Consider the following 14,448-nt stretch of genomic DNA (forward strand, 5'->3'; position numbering starts at 1 on the left):
ACGCTTACAGCAGATCTGGGAAGCAGCAAGGGGCATTAAACGCACACACCGTTTAAAAAATACCCTTTTTTCTTCCCTTCCTAGCACCTCTAGGGCAGGGGTATTCAAACTGTGGCCCTCCAGATGTCCATGGACTACAATTCCCATGAGCCCCTGCCAGCGAATTGTATGGCAAATGCTGGCAGGGGCTCGTGGGAATTGTAGTCCATGGGCAACTGGAGGGCCGCAGTTTGATAGCAGCCTAAAAAATTTAAGTCGCTCGAACTTCTGCTGAACATCCGGACTGGGTGGGACAGCGATGCTTGACTTTGCTCCGAAGCAGGGGGAAGGGAAAGAAGGCGAGCCTCTCCCTCCCCTCCCCGTCCCCTTCACGTGCAGCTGCAGACTCCGTTCATCCGAACACATTTTGAGTCCAGCAGCACTTTTTCAGACCAACAAGTGTACCTTGTATCTGAAGAAGCGGGCGGGCGGGCGCGCGAAAGCGCAACCCTCCAAATGCGTCCGGCTGCTCCAGCCCAACCCGCTAGAAATCCGTTCCGCACGTGACAGTGAGACCACGCGCCGCCTACCTGGGCCGTGTACAGGTGTGAAGGCAAAAGGCAGAGGCGCGCGTGGCCCTTGCATGGAGCCCGGAGGCGCGTGAAGGCGGGAGGGGCGGGGACCAGCCAAGCCCAGCAGGGGAGGGAGGCGGGGCCGGGCCGGCCTTCCTCGCCCGGCGATTGGTGGCTGCGCCGCCGGGCGCGGGGGTACTTCGCGGGCGGATTGGCTGAGGCGCGGCCCGCCCTCGTTCTCCGGCGCGCGAGCGGCTCGGGCTCTGGCTGGAGAGGAGACGCCGGGCCAGTGTGGGCGGTCCGAGGCAGCCGCCGGCAGCGCCCGCAGGTGAGCCGCGCCTCTGTAGCGCCCCTGGGCGGCAGCCTCAGGCTCAGCCCGCAGAGAGCGCCCGTGCGCGACGGCTGGGCTCGCTTTCCCACGCGCCGGACAACACGCGTCCCCTCCCCGCGTTCAGGGCGCTGCGCGAGCGGGTCCGACTGCAACCGGCGGCTGAAGTGGGTTTGAAGCGGCGACCGTCAGCATGCGCGAAAGCGCCTCCCCTCCTTCCTAGCCCTTCTCTCCCGCTTTCTTTTGCCCTCCTTCCTCTCCGTCCCTCCTGCCTTCCCTGCAGGGCTGTTCCCTTCTTCCTCCCTCCCTCTCCCCCTGCCCGCAGAGCACGTGGGAATGGGACGCGCGGAGGGCGGGGAAGCGTGCCCAGGTCGGGTTGAGCCCCTTCTCCACGATGCAGAGGGGAGCCGTGGGGCTTCGGCGCCGAATTGCTGTCGCGGCTCGTCGTGGGGCTTTCCCCGCAGGGAGGGCAAAGCCGAGTCGGGGCTGGGGTGGGCTTACCTGCCTGTGAGCTACTCTAGTTGCTGTATTGGCGCCACTTGTTGGGATTTGGGCTTTCCCCCTTGATTCTTTGATTTAAAATTGTCACACAATCTTCAGCGCTGGCTAGCAAAAATGGTATTTCCATCCTTCAGTTAAAAAGTGCAAGGACTTGCATGAGATGAAGAACTGGCAGATGATCATAGTATTGTTGGCATCTTAGGGCAGGGGTAGTCAAACTGCGGCCCTCCAGATGTCCATGGACTACAATTCCCAGGAGCCCCTGCCAGCAAATGCTGGCAGGGGCTTCTGGGAATTGTAGTCCATGGACACCTGGAGGGCCGCAGTTTGACTACCCCTGTCTTAGGGGGACAGTGTTTGAGAGGCTCACCTGTAGAACAGAGTCTGAGTCCGGTGACCCCTTGAAAACCCAAAAGGTTAGGTCCCCGCAAAATATAAACGATCAAAGTATATTGGTAGTTATTGAACACAACTTAAAAAGTTAAAAACATAAACACAGCCCACAGGCTAATAATCAAAATAACATAACATGCAACATGCAAGGCTAGACCTCAAGTGTTTTGACCCCAGAATGGGCCTTTCCCCCTTGCTTTTTCATACATGCACAGAAGCTACTGACACACACCAGAACTTTTCTGCAGCTTTGGAGAAGTCTGACACTTGATAAATGGACATCTCCTATCAGCCCCATTTTAATAGACCTTGTTGTTCATAGAGAATAATTTTTTTTTTATCTCACTGGCTGCAACCTGCATTCTCTACTCCTGTATCATACGTGTGTTCAGGACTACAGTTCCAAGGAAGACCCATTTGGGGGCTGAAACACATTAGGTATGGTGCATATTATGTTATTTCACTGATGTTTAGTCTTTGGCAGGTGTGATCAAACTGTGGCCCTCCAGATGTCCATGGACTACAATTCCCATGAGCCCCTGCCAGCAAATGCTGGCAGGGGCTCATGGGAAATGTAATCCATGGACATCTGGAGGGCCACAGGTTGACCACCCCTGGTCTATGGGCTTTGTTGGTGTTTTTTATCTTTTTAATTTTTTAAGTTGTGCCCAATAAAGGTGAATATAATTTGATTGTTTATATTTTGTGGACACTTAACCTTTGGGATCCTAACTACCTGTTGTTTAGGTTTGTTGCTTCGATGTATGGGTGGATCTCAGTCTTTTCGGGCATGTACCAAATCTCTGGGTAAGACAGCAAATGACCCCCCCCCAAAAAAGTATAGTTATTTATGCATATGTCAAAGGAACTTTGAATTTAATTTGTGCAACTATGTTGCCAGCTCTTAACATTTCCTATATTTTATTGTACGAAATATTTGTAGCAAGTTCTTATGTGGTGCGTTTATTGAATGGCCAAACTTGTGGCAGTATAGATAGCCATTATTTATTTTATTATATTTATATACCGCCCTCCCTGAAGGCTCAGGGCGGCTCACATAGAAGAGAACAGAAAGCATACAGATAACTTCTTAGATTAACAATAATGAATGAAGTGAAACAACAAGCAACGTGGAACAGTAGAAAAATGTGGGAAACATTAAATTAACTCCTACTGATAGCCCAGTGGGTTGGGCGGAGTTATGGTGGGTGCCATGGGAGGGGGCTCAGGAGGAGGGCCCTTGGGTAGTGATGGCACGGGGCGACCTCATCCCAACGCCCGGTGGATTAGCAAGGATTAGACACCATGCCATCTTTCTAAATAGGCTGGTGGGCATTGGGCCAGGCTTGTCTGGTGTTAGGTCTTCTACAGCAGGGGTAGTCAACCTGTGGTCCTCCAGATGTCCATGGACTACAATTCCCATGAACCCCTGCCAGCGTTTGCTGGCAGGGGCTCATGGGAATTGAAGTCCATGGACATCTGGAGGACCACAGGTTGACTACCCCTGTTCTACAGTTTCAAAACTCCGTATCTTACCTATACTTCTTGATGGCCTTTTGGGGAAAGGTTGCCAACCCTGGGTTGAGAAATTCCTGGAGATCTGGTATGGAGCCTGGGAAAGTCTGAAGAGGTGAGGCAGAAATATGATCCCATCCAGCCCACCTTCTGAAACGGTTGTTTTCTCCAGGAAGCTAAGCAGGGTTGGCTCTGGCCAGCATTGGGATGGAAGACCACCAAGGAAGTCCAGGGTAGGCAATTTCAAGCTACCTTGGGACATCTCTTGCTAGGAAAACGCAGCCACAGCAGGAAGAGCCACAAGGCTTCCCCAAGTGCTCCAACATTCCTCGCTGCCCCCCGGATCCTTCCACCATTTTGGGGGGCTCTTTGGGAAGCTCTGTTCTAAAGCTTCCCGTCCAAATACTCACCAGGGCTGACATCTGACAAGTTTGGGCTAGCCCCAGCTAAAATGACATTGTTCGGACGCCTGCCAGGGCTTCAAATAGTTGGAGGGGGCAAGTATCTGTGTAAGAACAAACAGCAGTTGATATCCTAGACCTCTTCATTCATTGTGATACATACACTAATAAGGAGACACACCACTGAAAATTTTGGGCAGCCTTTGGAAGAGAGCTAATGACTGAAAACTAGACATCTTCTTTCATTAAGTGACTCTGATACTTTACAGCAGGGGTAGTCAACCTGTAGTCCTCCAGATGTTCATGGACTACAATTCCCATGAGTTTGCTGGCAGGGGCTCATGGGAATTGTAGTCCATGAACATCTGGAGGACCACAGGTTGACTGCCCCTGCTTTACAGCTCTTACCTTGGAGTGTTTATTAGCTGCTGTACATATTTTATATGGGTGATAAGAATTGGTGTGTGTTAAAATCAGACCTTTGAAGAAGGGCCTTTAAGAGCCAGAATACGTTCAAACACTGCATAGCATACTGGTTTGCAAAAGCCTATGGTCTGGGTATATGTCTTAATTCCTATAAAGGTAAAGGTAAAGGTATCCCCTGTGCAAGCACCGAGTCATGTCTGACCCTTGGGGTGACGCCCTCTAGCGTTTTCATGGCAGACTCAATACGGGGTGGTTTGCCAGTGCCTTCCCCAGTCATTACCGTTTACCCCCCAGCAAGCTGGGTACTCATTTTACCGACCTCGGAAGGATGGAAGGCTGAGTCAACCTTGAGCCGGCTGCTGGGATTGAACTCCCAACCTTATGGGCAGAAAGCTTCAGACAGCATATCGCTGCCTTACCACTCTGCGCCACAAGAGGCTCTTTAATTCCTATAATTGTTTTTAAAAATTGCGCACAAGAACAGTTATATATATTTTTAAGAACAATACAGACATTCAACCTTTGTAGGTCCTAACTGTTATCAGCTTGGGCTTTTAGGGTTCCAACTCTAGTCCTTTGATTTTTGTCAGATTCTAGAAGAGATCGAGAGGAAGAAAAAAAACTGCATGCTAACTGAAGCACGAGGGCGGGGGGGGCGGGTTCTGTCTCCCTCTGCGATGTGGGATTAGTGCAGTCTTTCTCAAACCCCGAAACATTTTTCAGGCTCCAAGAAACCCCAAAAGTGATGTGATTATGCAGAATATGGTTGGGAAGCATAGCTGTGTACGGGCCACCCCCCCCCCCCTCCGGGACCCTCCCATTCCCACTTCCTCCAAGATAATCGTTAGCCATTTGGGGAGGGGATGAGTGGTCACATGGTCATAAGGTAAAGGTAAAGGTATCTGAAGGACGTCATTTGCGTAACTACAGATTCTACTACAGCTATTAGCATACTGAAGCATGGAAACTCAACTTGATTTCTGCTCATTCTTTTTTCATGCTGTCTTTAATACACGTAGATTCAAATGGGTTGGTCTGAAGTAGCACAATAAAATCAGAGTCCAGTAGCACCTTTAAGACCAACAAAGATTTATTCAAGGTGTGAGCTTTCGAGTGGCCTGACGAAGAGTGCTTGCACTCGAAAGCTCACGCCCTGAATAAATCTTTGTTGGTCTTAAAGGTGCTACTGGACTCTGATTTTAATATACATAGTTGCTGAATATTAAAGGTAAAGGTATCCCCTGTGCAAGCACCAAGTCATGTCTGACCCGTGGGGTGACACCCTCTAGCGTTTTCATGGCAGACTCAATATGGGGTGGTTTGCCAGTGCCTTCCCCAGTCATTACCGTTGACCCCCCCAGCAAGCTGGGTACTCATTTTACCGACCTCGGAAGGATGGAAGGCTGAGTTAACCTTGAGCTGGCTGCTGAGATCGAACTCCCAGCCTCATGGGCCGAGCTTTCAGACTGCATGTCTGCTGCCTTACCACTCTGTGCCACAAGAGGCTCGATGGTCATATCACCCAATAAATATTTAACAATTTTTTAAAAAATATATAAAAGCCTGGATTGATGGACAAAACTCCCTGAAGGAGCACTCACATACCTCCACCTATGGAGGAGGAGGATCCGCATATGGAGGATCCTACGTTGAGCAGGGGGTTGGACTAGATGGCCTTTATGGTCCCTTCCAACTCTATGATTCTAGGAGGATCAAAATGCCCATCAGTTATTCAGAGCTGGTGCTGCCTTTGCCTTCCTCTGCATAATGACCCACGATTTCCTTGTTGATCTCTCCTCCAAATGCTAACCAGAGCCACCTGGCTTCCAAAATCGGATGAGAGCTGACTATCCTGACCCCTGCACCCGTGGTCTGTCTGTCAACCAGGGAGGTGGTTTTTCAAGGAAAAAACAAATTGGAAAAATGTCTAGTTTTTTCAGTCTGATTTGGCATAATTTGGGCTTACATTTAGGGAACATTTAAGAAGTACCTCACGTTGATTTTTATCTCTCAATTGCAATAGGTTCTTGAACAAGCGTGCTTTAAATATCATATTCAAACAAATTACATTTTTGTGTGGAACTACTTTTTTACTGGAATAAAGCCTGTAAATGTTTAAAGGTGATGGCTGGAAATTAAAAAAAATTGGTTGTAAAGAAACCCGTTTCAGATCTCTGCTATATTTATGTAAATAAAGCCAGCCAAATGCTGTAAGTCTCCAGGGTCCTGTCCCCCAGGAATTATCTCAGGGAAAGGGGTCCCTTAGGGCAGGGATAGTCAACCTGTGGTCCTCCAGATGTCCATGGACTACAATTCCCATGAGCTCCTGCCAGCAAATGCTGGCAGGGGCTCATGGGAATTGTAGTCCATGGACATCTGGAGGACCACAGGTTGACTACCCCTGCATTAGGAGCTGCGGTAACTAGACCCATCAGGAGCCGTTTTACTTGTTAAATAGCTCCTTGAATTCACCCCTCATTTATTCAGGTTCTGGAGTCTGATCTAGTTGTATTACTGTTGATTTTGCAATAATATAAATGCAAATTTGGAGGAAGGAACAACTTGTTTGAACACACCAAGAACAGTTCCTCTGATAAATAACCAGAAAATAGTGCTGATAATGGGATACTCTTCAGTTGCTGTCTTGTTATTATGAATAAATGATTCTGCAGTTTAGATTCAAGAGCTTCCCAGAGTACGAAAAGTGCATGCTAAAATTAACGTAGGCAGAATTTCAGTGGAAAGAATTAGGACTGGGACTCCTGCCAATTGGCATTTATTTTTATTTTTATTTTTTTATTTTAAACTGAATAAACAATCCATCTTGGGGTTTTTAGTGTGACCACCCCAATGTAGACGTGCAAAGGCTAGCATTATACCAGGGGAAAACCTTCCAGGGGTCATCAAGGGGATTGGAGGCGGAGCTGACTGGGATGGAGCACCCACTACTAGAAATGGGAAATTTCTGGAAATAGTGAAAGGCACTGGGGGAAAGTTTGGGGGACAATCAGAAGACATCCAATATTGACCTTCCTTTCAGACCTAAACTTGATTTGCTTATGCAGTGTGACATTTATACTTGAACTAGCATTGAACATTGTATCATTTGGCATATTTCTGGGATTTAGAATCATGGAATCATAGAGTTGGAAGGGACCTCATGGGTCATCTAGTCCAACCCCCTGCACTATGCAGGACACTCACAACCCTATCACTCATCTACTATAACCTGCCACCCCTTTGCCATCACAGAATCAGCCTCTCCGTCAGATGGCTATCCAGCCTCTGTTTAAAAATTTCCAATGATGGAGAACCAACCACCTCCCGAGGAAGCCTGTTCCACTGAGAAACCGCTCTAACTGTCAGGAACTTCTTCTGGATGTTGAGATGGAATTTCTTTTGAATTAGTTTAATCCCATTGGATCTGGTCCGTTCCTCTGGGGCAAGAGAGAACAACTGTGCTCCATCCTCTATATGGCAGCCTTTTAAATACTTGGTTATCAGACCAAGCTCTCCCAACCTTTCCTCAGATGTCTTGGTCTCCAAACCCCTCACCATCTTTGTTGCCCTCCTCTGGACACACTCCAGTTTGTCTACATTCCTCTTCAAGTGGAGTGCCAAAAACTGAACACAGTACTCCAAGTGAGGCCAAACCAGAGCAGAGTAAAGCGGTACCATCACCTCCTGTGATCTGGACACGATACTCCGTTTGATACAGCCCAAAATCCCATTTGCCTTTTTAGCCACCGAGTCACACTGCTGACTCATGTTCAATGTATGGTCTACTAAGACTCCTAGATCCTTTTTGCACATACAACTGCCAAGACAAGTCTCCCCAATCCAATATTGGTGTATTTGGTTTTTCCTACCTAAATGCAGAACTTTACATTTGTCTCTATTGAACTTCATTTTATTCAGTTTAGCCCACTTCTCGAGCCTATCAAGAAGTATAAATGCTTTAGCTTTCCACAGCAATGGCAACACAAAATCGGCGAGTCACTGCTTGTGGAATTGTTTTCAGAAGTCTTTGTTTAGCTGCTGAAATATTCTAGCTTGTTGACTAATGCCTGTCAGATTTTGGAACCCCTCGATAAAGCACTATTTAGCAAATGGACTGAGAATCATTAAACCTGTAAAGAATGGGCGGTATAAAAATCCATCCATCCATCCAAATAAAGAAAGAAAGAACCAGCCAAAAAGCTATTTGCATCCAAAATGCAGTGGGCGATAGCAGGGGCTGGGATGGAAAGTGGGAATGAAGGGGGGGGGGAGGTGAGACACCTTGACGTGCCATGGAGGCTTGGGCGAGGTCCTCAGGCGGCAAAGAATGTTGGTGGGGCTGAGGCCCCCTCTCCTGCGACCACTGGCTCCCTCCCCTGCGGAGAGGCTGTAGGCACCTGGCGTGCTTGGCATGCCACGGGGAAGGCTTCCCCGCCCCCTTCCCCATGGTGAGCATCGGTGGGCATTGGTAAAGGTATTCTCGGTCCCTTGCTGCCTGGGGAGAGTGCTGCTTACTCGGGCGCGTGGCCTCCTCACTGGAGGGCCCGCATGGTCTCCGGATGGCGCGGTGCTCCAGGGGCCGGCCCGATCTGGACACGCCCAGCTTTGCTGGGCACATCCAGATTGGCCCACTGCCTGTGGTTTTGGAGGCCTGGACAGCAGCCCCGGGACCTGGACAGCACCGCCCAGATGGCTCTTTCACAAATATATAGAGGAACTGTGGTAAGGATACTTACTAATTAAATTGTGTTGTGAAGATTGAAGACTCCTTATGTGTCTACTTCCTACACTGAATTTAGTGATTTTGTGTTACCCTTTAGGTGTCCCAGTGTCCTCTGGTGTATTCCACTGGGTCCCACCCTTCTTTCCCTGTAATTGCTTTAGGTTTCCAAAAGCAAACATCAGACAAACATCACCAGCTGCTGCTCCCTGTTGTGCATATCTTAGTTTTTGCAATATGTACAGTTGGATACAATAAAAGACAACAATAGACAACGTTTGTAGCAAACAAAAGGAAGGGTATTGCTTGAACAGAAATGGTCTCACACAGTTACAATAGAACTAGTGGGATAGTTGGATATTGAGTCAAACTTTATAAGGTTGAAAAGTCTGTACACTTTAATTGAGAATACATTACAAACATAGTAACTATAGACAAAAGAAAGTCACCTTTAAACATGGTTTTGAGCATATGTACACTATATCTGTAAGATATACAGGAATTATAACTGGGGGACCCACAAACATTTATGGGGGTATCTCATTTCCCCGCCTATATATCCCTATCCCCCAGTATTTCCGTTTCCCCTTCCCTGGCAGCTCCCGCGGCCTCTCCACACTTCCTGCTTCCTTTTCTCCTTCCCACTGATCATCAGCCCTACCTTTATCTTAACTGCCCATTTCAGGTTTCCCGTATCCTCTACTCTCCCAGTAGCCTCTCCCAAGGGAACATCTGGCTAAGTTAACACTATGGCAGCCAGCTCAAGGCTGGGCCCAGTTGCATGATGGTCTTCAGTTCTGCACCTGATCCAGTAGCATACTGGCCCAAGCTGGATGTGATGGATGCCTTGGCTTGCTTCCTTCTCTCCTCACTCATCAGGCAGCCTAACTTTATCTGCCCCCACATCTTCAGCTTTCCCACCATCTCTGCCCCTGACAGCATCCCCCTGGGGAAAGTCTGGCTGGACAGCTGGAATTGGCCTAGTTGTGTGGGTATCCGTAGTTGCTGTGGGCTTGTCCCTGGTAAGGGACATGAAAGTGCAGGTGGGGCCTTTCCCAGGCCGGTTTCTGCCTCCCATTCAACTCCTGTCCTTGTCTCATAGCTTTGCTTTAGAGAAGCACTGGCTTCTTGTTGTGGTTGCCTAGCAACCCTCAGCAGCCAGAGAGTACAGTGGCCGTCCTTTCTTTATAGCTATAGTTTTCTGCTATTTGGGGGAATATTATTATTATTATTTTAAAACCCAATGAAACACCCTTAACAACTAAGGTAAGGCAGCAGACACGCAGTCTGAAGCTCTGCCCATGAGGCTGGGAGTTTGATCCCAGCAGCTGGCTCAAGGTTGACTCAGCCTTCCATCCTTCCGAGGTCGGTAAAATGAGTACCCAGCTTGCTTGCTGGGGGGTAAACGGTCATGACTGGGGAAGGCACTGGCAAACCACCCCGTATTGAGTCTGCCATGAAAACGCTGGAGGGCGTCACCCCAAGGGTCAGACATGACTCGGTGCTTGCACAGGGGATACCTTTACCTTTTTAACAACTAAAACAGATTACTACATAAAACCATGAGACACGGTGGCAATTACGAACCCATACTAATAATATCCTAATCATCTAAGAAGTGGGGGGGGGGGAGGGTGCAGATGGAATTCACTACCACCGCTTCTGTAGGAGGGACCCCGATCTACGTGACTGCCCAGCCTCACCCATAGACCTGGCAGAAGAGCTCCTTTTGCAGGCCCTTTGGAAAGGCCTGCAGCTCCTCCGGGAGCTCATTCCACCAGGTCGGGGCCAGGAGCCCAAAAGCCCTGGCCCTGGTTGAGGTCAGATGTGCTTCTCTGGGGCCGGGAATGACCAAAAGATTTGCACCCGTGGAGTGTAAGGCCCTGGGGGGGGGCATAGGTTGTGGCAGAGCGACAACACTTTAGCTAGCCGTGAAATAGCCAGGAGGCATCGGGTCCCGCAGAGAATTCCGGAAACCAAATGGATCCATGAGTCTCCGTGGGCGGGCAAAAATATGCCCTCTGCCCATCTGGGGAAGGGGTGGTATCTTGATCCGGGCCTGTAGGGCATCGTGGTCTAAAGCATGGTACGACCAATGCTGCATCCCCTGATGGGGTTTTTTTTTTATTATTTAAGGTTTCAGATTTTTCTGCAAGCCTGCCACTTCCTTCAGGTTTGTAAATAAATTCTTAGCTCAGTTTTGTAATTTTGTCCCTAGCTCAGTTTTGTGATTCTGTCCATCGTGGTATGATTCAGAAATAGATATATTGCTTAAAAAATATCATCCTATGACCCATGTTGAGTAACACCATGTCTTAAAATGTATTTCCTCCATTCCAAAAGAGAAACTTTTTCATACTTCGTTAGAGTTCCCCAATTGGTCCATTTTTTGTATGGAAAAATCAGGGTGGGAGGGATGTCCTGTGATTTTTTTTTTTAAATTGGGCCCTCACACCTCTATCTAGAAGCCTGTTCAGTATCAAGCTTAACCCCAGATGCTATGAAACAACACTAGAGAAAAGCTTTTGAGCATGAGTGTGTTTACCTCTGATTTTCTCTTAAAAACCAGCTGTCACATATCTGGAATGAAGAGAGCTAGTTTATAGCCATTTTGCACACATGCCCGTTCTCAGTTTAGCCCACCTTGCATGGTTGTTGTGAGGAAAAAATAGGAGATAAATGTGTGTATCACCCTGAGCTCTAAGGAGGATGGGTGGAACAAAAATGCATATTTTAAATATAGGGTTGGGGGTCTGGTTGTTTGTGACGCCTGAATTATTTTGCCTTTTAGCCATTACTTCTGTGTTCTAATGAGAGACAAGTCCATCCATCACTGAGAACATGACAGAATGGATCAGGAATTTTGGATATAATAAACAAACGGAACACTGGGAAAGAATGTGGTTGAAGGGGGATTACATTTATATTCCAGTCTTAAAGGGTGGTGTAGTGGTGAAGAATTTCGACCTCTAATCTGGAGATCTGACTTTGATTCCCTCCTCCTCCTCCTCCTCCATTTGCAGCCCGCTGGGTGATCTTGGGCAGGTCACAGTTCTTGCAGAGCTCTCAACCCCACCTACCTCACAAAGTGTCTGTTGTGGGGAGAGGAAGGGCAGCAGATTGTAAGCCGTCAGGTAGCGAAAAGGAAGGTACAAAAAAAAACATCTTTTCTTCCTTTCTTCTACTGGCGCAGTTGAGTTTATACAAGCACAGCATGGGCCTTCCGTCTCATATTGAGCAAATCAATCAGTCAATCAGAAATTACATCAGTACTGTGTATTTTTCTGTTCCTCCTCTTGATCTCTTTCTCTTTTGTTCCTCCCTGCAGGAATGAGGGGAGAATCCTATTTCTTTGGCATGAGAGTGCCTGCCCATTGGAACTGCTTCCCAGCCGATGGAGGACTTTTCTTACTGTACTCTCTAGGCCAAGAGAAGGATGCCAAGAAATGTTTCCATGAAATAACAGACTTCAATGACCTTCCCAACTCCCTCTTCGCTTGCAATGTTCACCAATCCGTGTTTGAAAAGGAGGACAGCAAGGTAGGGTGGCATCTTCACATGTATCTGCAGATTACTGTAGCTGATTGATGTGGCTAGTTTTGATTTCATTCCTCAATTTATAATACATGTCCTTTGCTCTCTCTGGTGGGCCACACACCAGGGATGTCTAGATAGTCTTTTTCAACCCTAGGAAATATTTTTTCAGGCTTTAAGGAACCCCGGAAGTGATGTCAGTTGGCCACAACTTGCTGAAACCTCCCCACCCCTCCCCGGAAGTAACATTTTACTGGATATCATTGGTGCTAACAGTCAAGCTCAAGAAAGATTAAAGGTGAGGGGAGAGTCAGGAGGCGTTTTAATGATGTATTAGGCATGCAGACTCCATCCCCTACCAGGTGCAGAAACTCTCAGGAAGGGGGAATGGAATTAGCCTTGCATGTGGCTGAATCCATTAAGGCTGGAGGGGAAAGGCCGCGGACCCCCTCCAGAGCTCCTGCGGACCCCAGGGGGTCCACGTGCCCTTGTTTGGGAATCACTGAGATAGTGAGAGAGGTCACATGGAGGTTTGTCTATGCTAATGCTAGAAGCCCCTAGGCCAAAATGGAAGAGCTGGGACACTTGGCTTTAAGGGGAAACATACATATAGCAGGTCTCATGGAAACCCGGTAGAAGCATATTTTCTCAGCCTGATCCGGGATGCCAGATGCTTGGAGCACATGCCGAGTTGCTCACCAGGGGTTGGCCATGCTGGCAAACAAGATAGTGGGTTTAAGAGTTCTGTGGATTGGTTAGAAGCTCCATTTCCATCGCTGCATCAAATTAGCAGACGGGCTTATCGCAGAAGCGTATGGCCTGCACCAAACTGATTTGCAATTTAGCTGCTTCCCCGAGAACAAACTCTGCCGTGCTCCGAACTGATTTGTTTTTCATAATCCTTTCTATTATTAGCCATTGCTGCGGGACAGGAACACATGAATTTCATCAGAAGAAGTTGATTCTTGTTGCATGCTAACAGACCAGAATTTTTTAACCGCCGCTGGGTTTTGGTGTAATAAGTGCAATGAAATGTGAAGATGCCAGACCCTTTAAAACCCCAATGCGTATCTGTGGTTTTTATTTTAATTACATCTGCCTATCACCAAGTGCAGCATTTGGTAGTCTTGGTGGCCAGCTGGACAATACTGCATTCCTCCCTGGGTCTTTAATTCAATAACGATAATTTATAGCAATTCCTTAACTTAATAACGTAATAATAATTTGTTACATTTTTTCATCCCATTCTTCCTCCAAGGTGTTCAGGATGACAAATATGGTTTTCCTCTCCTGTGTATATTCACTGGTTAGGGCCCTGAGGGACAGGTTATACTGAGAGAGAGCCCGAGGTCACCCATAGCAGGGTGGAGATTTCAGCCTAAGTCTCATAGGTCCTAAGTTGGATCCTCTTAACCAGGGGTCCCTAAACTCAGGCCTGCAGGCCACATGTGGCCCCTGACCTCTTTCTGTGTGGCCCTCCAACATGCTTGTCAACTGGTATTACCCTCAGGCCATTTTCCCTCAGACCCAGACTGTTCTTCCTGATTCAAGAGGGACCATCTACTGCTGTTTATCCTGTCCCTTTCTTGCAAAAAAGACAATAGCAACATTGTTTGGTCTCCATGGTTCCTTCTGTAAGCCCCCTCTTGTTCTTATCTGTACCACATAGTGGCTCTTCTATATAATTGAGAAGAGCTACTATGAGCCTCTTGTGGCGCAGAGTGGTAAGGTAGACGTCTGAAAGCTTTGCCCATGAGGCTGGGAGTTCAATCCCAGCAGCCGGCTCAAGGTTGACTCAGCCTTCCATGCTTCCGAGGTCGGTAAAATGAGTACCCAGCTTGCTGGGGGGTAAACGGTAATGACTAGGGAAGGCACTGGCAAACCACCCCGTATTGAGTATGCCATGAAAACGCTAGAGGGCGTCACCCCAAGGGTCAGACATGACTCAGTGCTTGCACAGGGGATACCTTTTACCTTTTACTATGGGTGGAGCAGTGTCCGGGCCCTTTCCAGGTGGCCGGACACCGCTTCTACTACATGGACCAACCCAGAAGATGCAAGTAACTTTTTTTCAGATGG

The 14,448-nt window shown here is 48.0% G+C and overlaps 1 protein-coding gene across 1 annotated transcript in view; it reads left to right on the plus strand.

Annotated features, from left to right (window-relative positions):
* The first annotated feature begins 721 nt into the window (after positions 1-721).
* Positions 722-14,448, plus strand: part of LOC143827611 (phospholipid phosphatase 3-like) — a 53,764-nt gene continuing 40,037 nt past the window's right edge. Inside the window, 2 exon segments of the mRNA XM_077317286.1 lie at positions 722-879; positions 12,164-12,375. Coding sequence (XP_077173401.1) covers positions 12,308-12,375 — 68 coding nt within the window. The 5' untranslated portion in view covers positions 722-879; positions 12,164-12,307.

The sequence above is a fragment of the Paroedura picta genome, chromosome 1, assembly GCF_049243985.1.
Source record: "Paroedura picta isolate Pp20150507F chromosome 1, Ppicta_v3.0, whole genome shotgun sequence".
NCBI lineage: Eukaryota > Metazoa > Chordata > Lepidosauria > Squamata > Gekkonidae > Paroedura > Paroedura picta.